Source organism: Balaenoptera physalus (genome assembly GCF_965194825.1).
Source record: "Balaenoptera physalus genome assembly, chromosome: 16".
Classification (NCBI taxonomy): Eukaryota; Metazoa; Chordata; class Mammalia; order Artiodactyla; family Balaenopteridae; genus Balaenoptera; species Balaenoptera physalus.
The window spans coordinates 1,807,356-1,825,451 of NC_138898.1; the positions used below are offsets into that span (position 1 = coordinate 1,807,356).

At 51.4% G+C, this 18,096-nt stretch overlaps 1 protein-coding gene across 2 annotated transcripts in view; it reads left to right on the plus strand.

Moving 5' to 3' along the window:
• The window catches only part of TAF4 (TATA-box binding protein associated factor 4), a 74,841-nt gene that overhangs the window by 53,245 nt on the left and 3,500 nt on the right, over positions 1-18,096 (plus strand). The window contains exons 12-15 of one of the 2 annotated variants that reach the window (XR_014254479.1): positions 759-884; positions 1,330-1,386; positions 1,825-1,944; positions 15,990-17,808. Coding sequence is in view for 1 of the 2 variants with exons in the window: in XM_082428291.1 (XP_082284417.1) it covers positions 759-884; positions 1,330-1,386; positions 1,825-1,944; positions 15,990-16,157 (471 nt within the window). In the remaining variant the exon portion in view is untranslated. Of the gene's footprint in view, positions 1-758; positions 885-1,329; positions 1,387-1,824; positions 1,945-15,989; positions 17,809-18,096 lie in introns of those variants that run through there. The other variant, XM_082428291.1, reaches the window with a different exon arrangement.

Genomic DNA, 18,096 nt, shown 5'->3' on the forward strand with positions numbered 1-18,096 from the left:
CGGGGGATCCGACCTCCGGGTTACGGAAGGAGGATGCGGGGGATCCGACCTCCGGGTTACGGAAGGAGGATGCGGGGGATCCGACCTCCGGGTTACGGAAGGAGGATGCGGGGGATCCGACCTCCGGGTTAGGGAGCCGACCTTCTGGGTCTGGGCAGGTGGCATCTTCAGCTCTGGAGATGGTGGACCCTCCTGCCCGTTTCCACGCGGGGGGGGTCCCAGCAGCTGCGCAGGCCCGAGCTGTCCGTGCAGACGCGAGGGGCTCTGGCTCACCCGCGCTCCCGGGACTCAGAGTGGTGCCCTGTCGTGTGCTGTGGAGGGCCGGCTCTCCGGAGCCCAGCCTCGCACAGCAGGCTCAAGGCAGAGCCCGCCTTCCTCTTCAGTCACGCAGACCCTCTTTCAAGGGCACCGTGGAGCGGCCAGGCACTGCCTGCGCAACGTTGGAAGTACGAGCCTGTAGCCATTTTGCTTTAAAAATACTTTTTATGCTATTAGAAAAAAATTTTAAATGTCACTTAAAAAAGGCAAATGATACCAAAGTGTATAAAATGGACACTTGCCCGTGAGCCCCCGTGCGACTTGCCTGAGACGGCGTGTGCGCGTCCAGAGCACTTCAGAAGCAGAGTCTGTCGGGGACGAGAGGGGCTTGGGTCTGCGCGCCCGCCCGGGGAGGGGGCCGAGGGAGGCGGGAGGCGGTGTGCGGACTGTCCGGCTGGGTCCCCAGGTTCGGGACAAACAGCCGTTTCGCTTTTTTCTAGGACGATGACAGGTACGAGCAGGCAAGTGACGTGCGGGCTCAGCTCAAGTTCTTTGAGCAGCTTGATCAGATTGAGAAACAGCGGAAGGACGAGCAGGAGCGGGAGATCTTGATGCGGGCAGCCAAGGCAAGTGCTCGCGCTCCACTCAGTTCTCCCCTCTCCACCCTGGGCGCTCGCAGACACCCTTGGGGTTTCCAGGAGCCGGAGCAGGGTTTGGGGCTGGCCTCGATGACACGTGCGCGGGGTTAGGAGCGGAGCCGGGGTGGAAGCCTCCGGACCTCAGCAGGTCACCCAGCGCGTGGGGCAGGTCCCTTACCTGAGCCCGGAGCCCTGCGGGCTGCCCTGGCCCACCGTCCTCAGGTCACATCAGACCATGGCGTGGTTCTTACGTCCAAATGGTATTGATTTTCATGATGATAAATGTTCATCTGTTAGCTGTAAACGTTTAAAAATTTAATGCATTCTGTCACGTGACTTAGATGTCATTACGTCACGAATAAGATAACATATTTGTCAGGTGATGAACGTTTAGGTCACAACTTATCTTTCTTTTTTACCTGTTTGAAAATAGTCTCGATCCAGACAAGAAGATCCAGAACAGTTAAGGTTGAAACAGAAGGCAAAGGAGGTAAGCGTTTTCAGTCCAAGAATCTACACTCACTGCACACTTGAAAATATGTTTGTATTCAACCTCAGCACCTAACAGGAGAGAGAGAGAGGCTGAGAAAGCGATGGTATCTCTGCACAGTAGGCCTTCCTGTAGCGATTTATGATGTTTGCAAAAGTGTTTTCCTGTGCTTTTAAACTTCAAGGTAATTTCTCATTTGGTGCAATCCAGTCTCTGTACTCTCAAAATTTGCTCATATTTTCTGAGCTTTTTAAGATGAGCATCTATTGCTTTACTGTTTTTCTGATTGCAAAATATGCTTACTGTTTAAAAAAAAAACAGTCAAATTAAATTTTAATTTAGGAAAATTTAGAAAACCCTTTGGTGTCTACGTATTACTTTTGTAGTCAGAAAAAATGTGTGTGAAATGACAGTCCCTGTTTCCTTTTCAAAACAAAGATGCAGCAACAAGAACTGGCACAGATGAGGCAGCGAGATGCCAACCTCACAGCACTAGCTGCCATTGGGCCCAGGAAAAAGAGGAAAGTGGACTCTCCGGGACCGGGATCGGGAGCAGAGGTACCTCACAGTTGCAGGGACGGGGGCTGGAAGGGCCTCGGGGCACTTGTGTCCCGCCCGCCTCTGCAGGGAGTCAGGCACGCCGAGAACAGGCTGTCGTTCGCGCACATGTTGTCCCACCGCCCTTGGAATACTTGTTTTCTCGGTACATTCGATACTTTATATTCAAATCAACCCGGCTGTGGATATCACGTGAGCAAGAAGTTCTTTGCATGAGGAGGTTTGATCACTGTAGCTTAACATGATGAGATTTAGACTGACTTTGAAGAGAACATGGGGAGATTCCGTCAGAAGACTGACCTTTGTTGGGCTGACTGTTCTCCCTGAGTAGTGGGGTTAGCATGAAGGAAGGTTGTTGCCTGTTTCTGTGTGTCCAAATTTTGTTAGTTTCTTGTTTTGTTTGCTGTTGTATCTTTATATGTAATGACAAACCCAACTTTAAAGTATTGTTATTTTTTCTTCAAACTGCCAGTTGCTTTACAAGTAAATCACAGGAAGAAAGAAAACATCGTCTTTTATATTTACCTGCTTATTTACCATTTCTGGTGTTTTTTGTTCCTTCGTCCCAAGTTCCAGGCTTCCATCAGCAGTATTTCCCTTTGGCTTGAAGGACAGCATTTAGCGTTTCTTGTAGTGCAATCTGCTGGTGATGGATTCTTTCAGCTTTTGTTTACCTGAAAATGGTTGTATTTCGCCCTCAAAAGTTTGAATGAAGTTTTCCCTGAATGTTGACAGTTTGTTTTTTTTTCTTTCAGCTCTGTTTTTTTAACTTCAGGTTAATTTTCTCTCACATTCTTGAATAAGCCGAGCAAGTCCAGATACACATCACTTAATTTTATAGAATGACCGACTAACAGGGATAAGTGATTGTAAGAATGTTAGCCATCCTTCACGTTTTTCCTCTACTCCTTGAATCCTGTCTTAACTGCTGGTCTCTTTCTTTTTTTCCAAGGAAACTCCTGTTCTCATTTAGCCATGTTTTCTTGTTCCAGATCACAAAAAAGATGGGAGATCTCCCAGAGTGTTTTGCAGAATTGCAGAGCTCTTATTCTTAGACCTGAAAACAGCCGTAACGTGTGACTGTCGTTGTCCTTGAAGACGTTGTTCCATCGTATTCAGGGCCCCACTGTGATTTCAGTGCTTGTTTCCTGTCTGTCACGTGTGTCACTTCTCCAGCTGTTTTGAGGTGATCGTCTTACTTCTTAGAAGTTCGTCTGTGTGGTGCTCAGACTTGGTTCTCTTGCTGGTCACTCTGCTTGGGTTTCTCTGAGCTTCTTGGATCTGTAGGTCAGTAGTTTTCCTCAAATTTGCAACACTTTGGCCTTTATTTCTTCAGAACTTTCTCTGTTTCAGTCTTTTTCTGTTGGGATTCCCAGTTATATCTCTGTTAGATCTTTTGACATGGCCCTGTGGGTCTCTGAGTCTGTATTTGTTTTTCTTTAATCACTTCTTCCTCTGTTCGGACTGGATCATTTCTACTGATCTGTCTTCAGATTCCCTGTCTTCTCCAGTCAGCTCTGCAGTCTGTCCAGTGAAGTTTTCACTTGTTGATGTACCTGCAGTTCTGGGATTTCCACTTAAGTCTTTTTTATGGCTGCTGATTCTTTGCTGAGATTTCCCTGTCTGCTCACTTACTGAGGCCACATTTTCCCAACGTTCTTTGAACCTCTTTGTAAAAGCTGCTCTAATGGTTTTGTCAAGTCCGACATCTGGGGTGTCTCGATTCGGCCTTTGTCGACTGCTTTTTCCTTTGACCGTGGGTCGCAGTTTCCTGTCGCTCTGCCTGTCTAGTCGTTGTGGCTTGGATGCTGGATTTTGTGGATGACATGTCGTCATCCTCTGAAGAGTACTGACTCTTGTTTTAGTTCCGCTCCTGGCTGCTCACCTTGAGCTTGGGTGTCTTGTGTCTCGCTTCGGTGTTCAGTAGGGTCTGTGGAAACCCCATGATGTTTCTGAGCTCCCTCACCCGGTGGGGCTCAGCCTGCAGACTCGCCTTCCCGGTGCAGGTTTTAGGCTCGGTTGGGGTGGGTCTTACGTAGGGTGTGGTCCTTACTCCCAGGGAAGGGCCTTTGGCGGCTTGGCTGGACGCTGGGAGGGAGAGCGTGGGGTGGGCCGCAGCGCAGCGAGGAGTGTCGCGCGCGCGCTTCGGTTACATCACGTGGCCGTTTCATGCCGTCCTCTCTCCCTGGACCCTTCGTCTTGGCTCCATAAGTAGCTCTGTGCTTAATGCTAATTACAAGTCTGTGTGGACGTCTGTTCAGTCATTTGGTTTTCTGGATCTCGTTCTCTGGGGGATTCTTCTGGAATGTTTCATGGGGGCTGCGTTCCCCCTATTTGTGCATGTCGATGACGGTTTTGATAGCTAGAAAATCCGTGGCTCACGTCTTCTTTCCTTGAGACTCTATCTTGAGTAAATAGTTACACTAGATAATTTTTTTCCTGGTACGAAAGGTTGCTGTCAGTCTGATGATAGTCTAATTTTATTTCTCGTGTGTTTCTCATGTGTTCTTTCTGCCCAAAGATGGCCACAGAATTCTTTTCCCGTAAAGCCCAGCATTTTACTTGGAGTTGGCTGTCTTGGGTTGTCGTTCTCAGGGAGAGGTTGTGTTCCTTCAGCATATATGCAGTTAAACCTTTCGTATTCAGGAACATTTTCTTTATCGCTTTCTTTGTTTTTGTTTTCCTCTTCAGAGATTCCTGTTACTCATACGTTGTATCTTTTGTATCTGCCATCAGTATTTGTCCTTTCTCTTTAATCCTTTCAATCTCTCTTTTAAAAAGTTTTATACTCTGTTTATCCTTCTCGCTCTCCTAATTCCTTCTTAAGGTATCATTTGTTGCGTTTATTTGCTCTTGTGTTCTTTTTAGTGTAGTCTTCATTTCTCAAGTGAAATTTTCTTTTGTTTCTAATTTTTCCTTGACTTTGTCACCTCCCTTCTGAGTTTCGCTGATTCTGGTTTATGTTATTCTTTCATGCTTTTTATCATTTTCTCGATGTCTTTTAGCTTGTTTGGAAATAGAACATAACAGTTTTGATCTCTTTTTGATGGTGTCTTTTTGGTGTTTTTCGCCATCTGTAGGGATGTTGTTCTGCTCCTTATTCTCTTTTTTTCCTAGGGCAGCTTGTCTGGGATTTGACCTTTCTGTGGTTCACTTTTATGTGAATTTTGCTGTCTTGAACCTTTAGGAGGAGGTGGTGTGAAGGTTGGCCAGCTTCACTGAGCTCCCCTTCCGTTGTTCCCACGTGGCGACGAACTTGCTGTCTGAGATGTCAGGCTCTGCTGCTCCCTGACTCTTACCTGGACCTTTTTGTCTCCATTGTCCCTGTCCTGCTCAGCTTTAATTTCCCTCCTCGCAGGTTCTCTTCTGTGTGAGGCCCTGTGCTGCGGGGCCCTGGCAGGTGGGAGGCAGAGTTCCTAGTGGCGGGGCTGCTGTTGAGAGGAGAGAACTCCTGGCTGTAGCTGCTGCTCTCCGGTGAATCTGCCACTCTTCCTGGTGAACACCCGCTGGCTCCCGGGGGCTTCCGGGCCTCGCAGGTGCCCCGCTGCTTTTCCCGCACAGTTCTGAGATAGGCTTGTGGCTGCTCGCCGTTCATCTTCACCGGTTTGGTTGTAAACATTGTCTGCTGGCGTTTGGTTTTGCTTTCTAGTTGCTCTGTGTTTTATATGGCCTTTGGGAAGATTACAAAAAACTTTGACGCCTCTGGCATTTTCTTCCCAGAATATACTGATTAATGTTTTTCAAAATGTTTTTCTTTTGATTTAGAGTAGTTTCAAACGTATAGAAAAGTTGTAAGAACAGTATAAAAAACTCCATTCAGATTCTCAATTCTGAACATTTTACCACCTTTATTTCATCACCCCCTCTTCACACACACAAGTACGCGTGTGGGATGTTCCATCACCCCTAAATGCTGACAACGCTGGATGTTCTCTTGTGTTACTACTGCACCCACCCCACCCCCCGCGTCGGGAAATCAGCCCTGGTGCCCCAGGGTCCCCAGACCTGCTCCCACTTCACCGCCTGTCCTGGTTTCTCTTTGATCCAGGCGTGTGCGGCGTCCAGCTAGCTTGTGGCGTGAACCTCTTCCCAGTCTCCCCGTTCCTGACCGTGTTGAAGAGGGCAGGTCTCTTGTTCTGTAGGATGACCCTTGGCACCACTAGGTGATCTTAGCCTTGATCACCTGGTTAAGTTGTCTGGCTGAGAAAGCAGCTTTCTCCACTGTGTGGTCAGTCAGTCCCTTAGCGTTTATTAGTATTGTGAAAGGAGGTACTCCAGGATCACGCAGGTACTCTGTTCCCATCACACCTCACCCGGCCTTAGCACCCTTGCATGACTGCCGCTGCGTCAGGACCGCCAGGCTGGGGGCCAGATTATGATGCTCTGTTTCCATCACTCCTTCCACGTTTACTGGTTGCCTTCTGCTGTGAAGACGAGCTTCCCTCCCTCTCTCCCTCCGTCCTCATGCATTCGTGCACTCGTTCATCACTGTGTGTGGACGCGTGGATTCCTGCTGTATGCAGAGGGCTGTAATCAGTGCTCTCGCTATTTCTGGATTCGGTCAGGGGAAGCTTCTTCAGGCTGTTCCCGTGTCCGTTTGAAACGTTTCCCTCGTCCTGTAAGCGTGAGGAGGGGTGTCCAGGTGCCCCTTGTGCTTCCCCTGCCCTCACCCGCAGTGGCGCCCAGGAGCCTGCTTCCGTGCGGTGGAGGGTGGCATTTAGAGACCAGCATCTGAGCACTGTGTGCGCTGGTCGCTACGGGGGTCCCTGCTCCAGGCCCCCAGCAGTCAGAGCCCGGAGCGTATGTATGTGTACAGGCGCGTGCGCGCACGCGTGCCCCTTTCTGTATCTAGAACAACCCTGTGCGTTCCTGTTGACGCTGAGATTCTAGTCTAGGACCTCAGGGCTTCTTCTAGTCTTCTTCCTTTCTTTACTTTCGAATCCCTTCACAGACAGAGAGAACGCGAGTTCCCGTTATTCTCAATATATTTGTTTTGTTTTTTTTTTTTTGGCTCAATGTAACCAGTCCCCCAACCACTCTGGCTGCTGGGGTCCCTGTGCTGGGAGGGGAGGGCTCGTGGGAAAGACATGTTGATTAACTTCTGCCTTAGGCGTTTTCTAAAGAAGAGAAAAAGAGCGCGTATTTCCAGACTGATGGGGAGGGCGTGGGCGTGGGGAGGAGTGTGGGGTGAAGGGGGCACCTTGAGGAGACGGTGGGAGGGATGCACGTCACCAGAGGTCCTGCGGCGTGGCTTTGTACGTTGCTGGTTGTGCCTGATTTTGGTCTTCAGGGATACTTGTGAGTTATATGTGTGACAGTTAATACGAAATCTGGAATTTAAAAAGTCCTTCATATGCCTTTCTTCATCAGAGCTAAGGCTTAATTTCTCTTTTTCTTTCTTTAGTTTAGGGTTATTTCTTTAGGGTGTGTCTTTAAAAAAAACACAAAAAACTTTATCGTGAACTAATTTTAGACTTGCAGCAAAGTTACGAGAAGAGTGAAGGGAGTTTCTGTATATCCCTCACTCAGCTCGCCCTGAGGTGCGTTATTGGTGTGGTACTACTGACTAAAGACCTCATTTGATTTGGTCTTTATTAAGAAACTCTATATTTTAGAGCAGTTTTAGGTTCACGGCCAAATTGAGTGGAAAGTGCAGAGAGTTCCCATACGCCCCCCCCCGCCACCGCCTCCCCTCGTACCTGCACAGCCTCCCGCGTCATCCACGCCCCCCACCGGATGCTGCGCTTGTTACAGTCGATGAACCTGCACGGACACTTCATCACCACCAGAGTCCGCGGTTTACATCCGGGTTCCCTCTTGGTGTTGCACATTCTGTGGGTCTGGACAGATGTATGATGGCCTGTATCCACCTTTACACTATCATACGGAGTAGTTTCACTGCCCTAAACGTCCTCTGTGCTTCATCTGTTCATCCCTCCCTCCCCGCGGCCCCTGGCAACCCCTGATCTTTTTACTGTCTCCGTAGTTTTGTCTTTTCCAGAGTGTCGTAGAGTTGGAATCATATAGTCTGTAGCCTTTTCAGACTGGCTTCTTTCGCTTAGTTAAATGCATTTAAGGTTCCTCCGTGTCCTCTCGTGGCTTGGTACCTCATTTCTCTCTTTTCAAGGCTGAATAATATTCCACTGTCTGGATGCCCCACAGTTTATTTATCCATCACCTGCTGAAGGACATCTTGGTTACTTCCAAGTTTTGGCCACTGTGAATAAAACTGCTATAAATACTCATGTGCAGGCTTTTGTGTGGATGTGAGTTTTCAGCTCCTTTGGGTAAATACCAAGGAGCACAATTGCTGGTTCGTATGGTGAGAGTATGTTTAGTTTTGTAAAAAATTGCCAGGCTGTCTTCCAAAGTAGCTGCTCCCCTTTGCGTTCCCGTCAGTTACGGATGGGAGTTCCTGTGGCTCCGCCTCCTCACCAGCGTTTGGTGTTGTCGGTGTTCTGGGCTTTGGCCGTCCTAACAGGTGTGTAGTGGTGTCTCGTTGCTTTAATTTGCATTTCCCTGATGCATGACCTGGAGCATCTCTTCATGTGCTTCTTCTTTGGTGAGGGGTCTTTTAAGGTCGTTGATCCATTTTAAAAATTGGGTTGTTTGTTTTCTTGTTATTGAGTTTTCAGAGTTCTTTGTGTAGTTTGGATGAGTTGTTTTTTTTTTTTTTTTAACCAGTTATGTCTTTTGCAGATGTTTTCTCTGTATTTGATTGTTACCATTCTCCACTGAAGATGTAGGATCCCATCCAGTACCCCTCCTGGCATTTGGTCATCATGTCTCTGTAGCCTCCTCTGGTCTACGATGGGTCCTCTGTCTTTCCCTGTCTTTCCTGATCTTGACACTTTGAAGAGTGTGTGTCGGTTATTTGGTGGAAGGTCTCTTAATTTGGGCTCATCTACGTTTCCTCTTGATGAAACCCAGGTTATGTAATTTGGCTAGAATGTCGCACCAGTGATACCGTGTCCTCAGTGCGTCGTATCAGGAGGTACGTGACATCTGTGTGTCCCGCTGCGGGTGATCACTTTGAACACTTGGTTCTAGGGGGGTCGCAGCATCTCCGCTGGAAAATCTGTGTCCCTTTGTGATGAAAGTGTCTTGTGGGAAATGCTGAGGGACCGTGCCCTCCTGTTCTCATCGGCACGGCTGCGCCCCGTGTGCAGTGCCCGCAGGCCGACAGGCTCTCCTCCTCCTCTGTGCCCCGTTTGCTGTTGGAGTTCTGCCAGCCCTGCTTGGTCCTCGCGAGCCCTTCAGTTGGGCTCCTCTGTCCTGTTGACGTGACCTGTCACCTTCTGAAGGGTTCTTACTCTCTCACGTCACAAATGTTCCAGGCTTACCTTATATTTTTCCTGCCCTAACAGTGGAATCGACCGTTTCTCCGCAGAGCCGCGGTTCTTTTTCGTTGGGACGCGTGTGCAGGGACCAGGTCTGGGCACCGGTGTGCTCGGGCCCCTGGGTGTCTTGCTCCAGCCCCCACGGGGGTACAGCTGGGGATACGTGCGCCACCCCACCTGTGTTTTCCATGTCTGTACTGAAGGCGGTGGGTCCAACCTGACGTGACAGGCCCTCCGAGCCGTCCCGCGTCCCACGTGGGAGGCCTGACTCTCATCGTCCCGGTGGGTTTGCTCTTTGTCCCGCCCTACTTTGCAGATAAAAAGGAGATCCAGAACTGCTAAGCCCTGTGAGAAGGAAGTGGCTGACTATTCAGAGTAGCATGTGTCTGCCCAGTTCTTTCCGTGTGTAGCCCTGCAGCAACCCCGAGTTCCGCATCCTCAGCGCCGCGGAGTTACCTGGATGAGCCCTTTCCCGCTGCCCCTCAGCAGGCCGCGTCCCTCCGGTGGCACAGCTGGGCTCTCCTGCTGCTGTCTGTCCTCCGGTGCGGCCCCCCCGACCCCCGCTCGCGGTTAGTTGTTTATTTGGGGGTTCTCAGAGCCAGAGCTGTACAAAAGACTGTGCCCCCAGCAGTGCCGTCTCCTCCCCCTCAGACGCAAGCGTGTGTTTTGCGATTTCCGCCTCTCTCTCGCGGGAGCATAGTGCCGGCGCCTTGTGCAGTGGGCCGTTTTCGCTTCGCGTACTCTGGAGCGCACTCCGGGCCGTGTCGTGGCGGTGCGCCCCGTTCTTCACAGCAAGCGGGGTGCTTCTCCGCACCCACGTGCCTTGGGCGACCCCCTCCTTTGTGCACGGATGGTGCTGTATTCTTGGGGGTGTGTGTTGTGGGGCGAAGGTAAGTGGGTCGGTAGTTCCGTTAGGAATTGCCAAGCTCCCCTCTGGAGGGTCGTGCCAGTTCGCACCCGCCGGTGGTGAAGGAGAGGGCCTGTCTCCCCACAGCCTCCCGGCGTGTGTTGCCACAGTTTGTAATTTTGCTGATCTGTTGGGCAGCGGGGGTGCTCAACTTCGGTGAATGTGCTGTGGGTGCTTGAGAACAAGGCGTATTCTTAGGCAGGGCGTAGGACTTGCTGGGTTTATATGGGGTGCACCTTACCGATTATGCCCACTGTGTCTTTGCTTATTTTTGTCCACGTGATGTGTTTTGTGCTGGATGTGGTGTCCTAGAGCCTTCCGTTGTTAGTGTGTTTTTGTCTTTTTTTTTTTTAATAAATTCATTTATTTATTACTTATTTTAGGCTGTGTTGGGTCTTTGTTGCTGCACGCGGGCTTTCTCTAGTTGTGGCGAGCAGGGGCTACTCTTCATTGCGGTGCGTGGGCTCCTCTGCAGTGGCTTCTCTTGTTGTGGAGCAAGGGCTCTGGGCATGCAGGCTTCAGTAGTTGTGGCGCGTGGGCTCAGCAGTTGTGGCTCGCGGGCTCTAGAGCACAGGCTCAGTAGTTGTGGCGCACAGGCTTAGTTGCTCCGCAGCATGTGGGATCTTCCCAGGCCAGGGCTTGAACCCGTGTCCCCTGCGTTGGCAGGCAGATTCTTAACCACTGAGCCACCAGGGAAGTCCTTGTGTTTCTGTCTTTATCTCCTTGCATCTCCTGCAGTTTTTGCTTTGTATGGGAGTTGCCGTGTTATTTGGTACATAAATATCTGTAAGTGTTACATGTTCACCGTGAGTTGTGATTTTTACCATTGAAAAGTGTCTGCCTTTGCCCAGTGGGCTTGATGTCTCCTTTGTCCTCAGTCAGGGCCATTACCCCTGCTCTCCTGTTTGCATCAGCCTGGAAAACCTCCATTCTGCTTGATTTGTAGCTCTTCCTTTAGGTATGTCTCTTGTGTAGAGCACACGGCGGGGTCTTGTTTTCTGAGTCCAGTCGAACAGCATTTTCCTGTCACGGGTGGGTTAAGCCCGTCATCTGTATTGATGTAGCGGACAAAGTGGGTTCTGACTCAGTCACAGTATTTTATGATGATGTGTATATTTTACAGTTGCTGTGTTTTTTGGTGAGATGTGTAGTCTTTGCTCCTTAATTAAGATTTTTGTTTGTGTTTAGGAAGGTTTGTAACTGTGCTCTGGTGGTTGCTTTTTTATGTGAGCGTTTCTGGGCGTCCTCAGCCCCAGGTTTTCACGTGCGTTTCCTGTTCGGCTTGCGGCAGCGTTCTCCTCGGCTCCCCGGTGGCCACACCGCATCCAGAGCCTGTGGTGTCCCCTTCCCGTTCCCTTTCGTGCTTGGTTACATCATTTCTACCTTGTCACAGCACTTGACGTTTCTCAGCCTCTTCCTCACCTCTGCTGTAGCACCAGCTGCGTGTTTATATATTATAAATGCTTATTTCTGCGTTTTTCTGAGGTTTCCCCGCTCTTCCCTTGTTGGGACGACCCCTGCCTGCGGCTGAGCCTTCGCGAAGCTCAGGTGCAGAGTCCCCTGATGTCTTGCAAGTTGAAACGGTTTTTCTGTGGCCTTGATGTGTGGAGGACAGTTAGGCTGGATATAAAAATGTTGGTTCACTCTTGCTTTCAGTGATTTTTCAGTGCTGTTCCATTGCTTTCTGTGTTGGTTTGGGAAAGCCGGATGCCAGGTTAATTCTCTCGTCTTGATGGTTTATTTTCTCTTTTTACCTGGAGGCCTTTTCTTTATCTTGGAAAGCTGACAGTTTTATGAGGCTTTGTCGAAGTTGATTTTTATGGGTTAATTTTCCCAGGTGCCCACATGCCCTTTCAGTGTGTAGGTTTGTTTTTTTTCTGTTTCTTGAAAGTTTCCTTGGATTATAGTTTGAGTATTAACCTCTGCCCGCACATTTGTCTTCCTTCTCCGGGGGCTCTGATGACTGAGTACATGTCCTCCTTTGCTTGTCTTCCTTTTCCCCTGTTTTTTTCCTGGCCCTTTAATTTTTTTTCTTTGTCTCATTTTTATTCTCTTGTTTCTCTGCCTTTCTTCTTTGCCTCTTACTACATTTTTATTCGAGTCTTTTCTCCCTTGAGCACCTTACAGTTTATATTAATTTCTGAGATAGTTTTGTCCTTTTTTCTCATTTCTTTCTTGTGTCAAATCAACTCTCATTTCTTTCTGGTTTTCAATCCATTTTCCCCCTAAGTTTTGAGTTTTTGACTCAAGGTGATTATCATATCCTCAAATGTTTAAGTATACTTTTTTTGTTGAAAGCGTTGTCTTACAGTTTTCTTGTTTTTTCAGACGGAGTTTGTCTCTGATACGTGTGGAGTTTAATTTTCTGACTTTTTGCAGTGGTTCTTTGTGGACCTGCTTATCTTCCTCTTGTGCATTTTCATGGTTTGGGTGTTTACAAGATTCGCTGTCCGATGGTGCCCTCTCCTGACAGCTCTCCAGAGCCCGGTGGCTTCTCAGGTGTCTGTCCGAGGGAGAGGAGGGCTGAGTGTCCTCTGGTGACGAGGCCCTGTGCCTGCCGGACCCTGCATTCCCCCCCTTACTTCTTTGCCCGCCGCCGCTGCCCAGTTTCAAAGGACTTATCCCAGAAGCTGTGTGCCCTTAGGCCCCCCAGGCCCGCTCTGTCTCTGGTGCTTGGCCTCGTGGAGGCACTGTGGGCCCCGCCCAGGAGCATCGGTCCGCGTGGGGACCGGGCCCCGTCCTCATGTTGTGCGGATGCCGTGCCCCGGATAGGTCTGTGTTTCCCTCCCTGTTCTGGACGGTTCTTGGGGAGACGATGGGAGGTACCGGGGTGAGCTTGTCTTCAGCCTCCTGCGAGTGGCCCTTGTTCTGAGCCGAGTGCCCGAGGGGCCCCATCGCTGCTGCTTTTCACGGCGCCCTCCAGCTGCGTGTGCTGGGCGTGGGCTCCGTCTCAAGGACGCGTGTGGGGACCGTGCTGGCCCGAAGAGGAGCAGAGCGGGCGGCGGGGGCCTTGCTGTTGGCGCTGCGACCTCGTCACCCGCCGTCTGGGACGCAGGGGCATCACGTGGGTTAGAGGTGCCCTCTCGTGAGCACAGACCTCTCACTGTGGTCGAGGGGGCTCTGGGGGGAGTGGCCACGAGGCCCCCGTGGTGCGAGTCCCCCCAGACAGTCCCCGAGGGGCTGGTGCTCTGCGCCGACTGGGCGAGCGGCCACGGCAGGTCTGAAGCTGCCCCGGCTGCCACCGCTGGTTGTGCACGGCCCTGGGGGCCCCAGCGAAGTGACCCCGCGAGCCAGGTGGGGTTGGGACGGAGGTGATTGCTTCCATTTGGTTTTTACCTTGCGTGTTTGTTGCCTGTCGGGTTGGTTGTGGTGTTTTTGACAGTGGAAAGGTGGCCTTCAAAGGAGATACCAGCCTCCTTTCGTGAATCCTCTCGACAGTCCTGTGACCGGACGTGATGAATGGTCACACAGCACTTTCAGGGAGGAAGCTGGCCTCCGGGAGAATGTAAACCGTGTGTCCACAGTTGCTTTGTTTCAACCCCAGTGCCTGCAAATACAAAACAAAACACACCGAATCAGCCTCTTTGCTGGAGTGTGAATGTTGTTGAAGGTGGACGCCGGCACCTGCCCCGCAGTTTTCTGTCATCTGAGGTCACTGCTGGTCGCTCGGCTGCCGTGCCCGAGGGCCGCTTCCCCAGGCTTCCCGCACGGGGCTCTGGGCCGGTCCGGGCCTCGCGCCTGCAGGCTGGGCGCTGGGTTCCTGTGACCGCCTTCTCTGGCCAGGACACCCCAGGGCAGTACGATCAAAGGACGGCACTCACCCCATGAAATCAGAAGTCATTTGAGTTGTCAAGTAGGATGCCTTTGAGCACATAGGCCTTCTTATTCAAGTCCGTAGAACAGTGACGCGTGGCAGCGTTGTGACCTTCGGAGCCTGAGACGTGCGGAGTGGGGCCGGTGTGGTCCCGGCCCCGGAGCCCTGGCTGTGGGCTCTGCTAACGCTTGCCTGTCCGGATTGTTTGGAAGCACCTCTGACTTCTAAAAAAGATCTCATTAAAATATTACTTGCAGGGATTTCTTGAGTTTCAGCTTTAAATGCTGTGCCTGAAGGGAGCCCTCACCCCTGTCCCAACTGGTTTTGGCCGTTGAACTGTTTTGAAAGTAAGAACATCAGACGTGGCCCAGAGTTGTAGCGAGTGTCACAGAAGACACCGGGCCCGTGGTTGAGGGAGCGCTTTGCTCTCTGAGAGCCCCAAGGTCTGGCGCCGCCCTGTCTGTCCCGGAGGCGGAGCCGGAGCCGGGGAGGAGCTCCCACCCGCCTGTCGGCCCCGCCCCAGCCGTCTGGCCGGGCACTGGCCTCGGCTCGCTCGGCCTGCAGGCCCCGCCGTGGTGCAGAGGCTTCACACCCGCAGGGCCCCCGGCACAGGCCAGCTCTCCGGCTGCGGAGACGGAACCCCGTTTTCCTCCTGGCTCCTCTAAACTGTGTGCTTTCATCACCACCTTTTCAGGGGCGCTGTTTGTCTTGTTCACAAAATGCTCCTTTAGGGCCGTTATGGAGACTCAGGGGAAACTGCCAAGAAAACCTAAATAGATGTTTCAAACACGGAAAAGTAGTCACCAGAGGACTGGTCTGGAGGAGGGACGCCGGTGGTTAAGGGTGTCTGAAGGGGGCATGAAGAACATGCGGTGAACCGTGGAAGAAGGGCGTGTGTGCCCTGAGTGCCCTGAGTGCCCAGGAGGGACCAGCCGCACCTGCCACCTGCTGGCTGCTTGCTGTGCTGCCGCCTCCTCCAGCATCACAGGGCTCATTGCTCCCACCTTAAACTTCGAGAAAACGCTGGAAAAACACCGTTGTAAGGTTTGCGCTTGAAATAGACACGAGCGACGTTAACCGTCAGAACACAGACACTCAGCGTTCATTCCGAGTGGAAAACCGAGAGCTGTGCAGTTGGGAGTTGTGTGGTTCATGCCCACGAGTGTCGGTTGGAGGTGGGGACGTGCTGAAACCACGGGACGCTGCTGCTGAGGGGCGGCGACGCGGCAGGAGAGCGCCCGGAACCCCGCCTGTGCCAAGCAGGCAGGCGTCAGAGCCCCAGCCGTCGCCCGGATCCCCCGCGGGCCGAGCAGGCTGGGCGCCGAGCGGTGCAGGCCGGCCGAAGCGCCGCCGTCAGCCCGGGGAAGCAGGGGGCCCCCTCCAGGCCATGGACGACGTGGTGACTGTGGAGCCCTCGGCACAGCCAGCCAGCCGAGCACCACCAGCCCGCCCAGCCCAGGAGTCTAGACCTTGCGGCCTCGGGAAGTGTGCCTTTGTCGGCGAAGCAGGGATGACAAGGCCGCCGCGGGCACAGCGTCAGCACACCTGAGTCCCTGGACGCCTGGAGGTCGGGGACGCCGGCCACAAGCCCCGGAGCTGTTCTGCCGTCCCCTTGGGGCAGGAGCCGCCACCTTTTCCTTCCTCGTGCCCCAGGGGCCGGAGTCTGAGCTCTGGGGGGAGTCTCGGGGTTAGTGTTCTCGAGCGCGTGCCTGAGAGCAGCAGTCCTGGAGGGTCGGCCTGCCCCCTGCTCTCCCCCCTCCCCGTTAGGGACTCGTAAAGCACTTCAGCTCCAGCAGTAGGCCTGCGGGAAGGAGCCGGTCCCAGGCCTGGCTTCCTCCAGAACCAGGGTTTCTTGGGACACCTGTAGGGAAACGTGAGTTGGTCCTGGGGCGGCACCTGGCCCTGCCCCCTCCTTCCAGCGCCGAGGGCCCTGCCCACCTCTGCGCACCACTAACTCGGCTGTCTTCTCCTTTCTCGTCACCAGGGCTCGGGCCCAGGCTCAGCGGTCCCAGGCAGTTCCGGCGTCGGAACCCCCAGACAGTTCACGCGACAAAGGATCACGCGGGTCAACCTCAGGGACCTCATATTTTGTTTAGAAAATGAACGTGAGACAAGCCATTCACTGTTGCTCTACAAAGCATTCCTTAAGTAGCACGGACGCGGCCTCTTAGACGGAGACGCCTGGGGACTTTTTCTATATTTGCAGATTACGCCTTTTTGTAACAAGCAAATGGGATATTGTTTAAAAAACAGCCACCTCTTTACAATGGAACAGTTTTATATTCCTGTTTCTAAGTCAACTCTTCAGTATGAAGGAAAACACGTTTCTGTAACAGAGAACAAGAGGCCCGCGGGTACTCTTAAAGGACAATTAAATCTTAACTCATCTTTGATCGAGTGGCCTTCTTGCCAAACAAGCCATATATAAAAACTGATGGAATCGTTTAGCAAATAAGTAGCTGCCCTCTGTCACCTCATAGCGGTTTCTACATCGTTTGTGCATTTGGTTTAGTTCAACCCAACTTACTGCGGAGGTGTGTGTCTACAGCCGATGACCTCATTTCTTTTATTTTATTTTTGTATTAGTCAGTTGGCAAAGCAAACTGATTTTTTTAGACTATTTATCTCCCTCCCTCCCCCGGCCCTCCATTCAGGATCCTCAAGGAGCAGGCAGCTCACCGTCCGCCTGCGCCTCGGGGCTCATCCCTTTCTGCTTCGCGGGGGCCCGGCGACGCGGCTCCTTCTGAATGTGTGGTCAGCATCTGTACAAATGCATTTTATTTGCTATCGTTTGTAAAGCTGTAAAGTTAAAAGAAATGAAAACCTTTTCAGCATAAATCTATTTTACTTGCACTGTTTTTTAGCTAAAAGTGAAAAAACCTAGATGAAATAAAATCAGAGTTGAGAAGAATCATCAGAAGACTGTTTCTCAGTGTGAATCAAGTGTTGAAAACTGGTTGGTGTATTTTGTCAGTAATTGTACATAACCTTTGGCACACAACGTGAGGACGGCTATGTAGCTATAATTATTTTGCTAAGAGGCTGTATGCAAGCTGTGGACTCGCTTTACAGACGTCCAGAGCAAAAGCCCCTTCTTTGTACCTATTTTTTTATTACAAATATACTAATTGGTTCTTTATATTTTCAGAGGTTATTGTATTAAATTGTCTATTGATAGTACTTTTATGACTGTAAATACTTCGGCTTTCTCCGTGTGAATTCTCACGTTAGACTTTATTCGCGCGTGTGAACTGAATGCTGATCAGTATTTTTTATCAACGCCTGAAAACTGTTACACCTTTTATTTTGTCTTTTAGGAAATCCCTGTCTTTCCATTTTTTCATGTAAATTTTGCACAGTTACTTGTTCATATGTAAATATTTTACTTTCAAAAATGAAGTTTTTAATTGCTATTGTTTTATATAGGATTGAAAGAAAATTAACTCCTTTATTAAAAACAAATTTATCTGTATTTGTTTTGCCTATTTTTCCCAGTTTTCCAGTTGTAGATTCTGCTGCCAGAGATTCAGCTCTGGTTCCGCTGAGGTGTGTATTTATGAGCTACTTGTTAGAATCAGTGTCTAAAACCCAGCGAATCTGGTAGAAATAGCCTCACCTCCAAGGACAGGACCTGCGTGCTCCAGAGTAGGACCCGGTGGGTCGCGTCCGAGGGCCCGGAAGCCGAGCTCAGGCCTCGCCCTCAGCCTGGGGCTCCCCACGTCGGACACAGATGGGACTTGCGCAGCGTGGACGCCGGGCTCCCGTCTGTGCAGAGGCACAGGGGCACCCCTGGTAGAGGGAAGGTAAGGCGAGGGGCGGGGGAGATCTGGGGGTGGGGGCCGGCCCCAGCCCTGATGTGGACCCCCCCCCTGGACGGGGAGGGCGGCGTCTCCGGAGGCCCCGCCCCATCTGGCGGGGAGCCTGACAGGTTGGCCTGGATGAACCATGGCTCCCGAGGGGCCCCCGTCAGAGGCTTAGCCGCCTGAGTCCCCGCCAGCACTCGGCCTCTCGAGAGCCACAGACCCTGTCGTTGGTGTGATGGGATTCGGCATCTAGCTTTCACGTTAATTTTGACGAGTTTGCTGGATCTC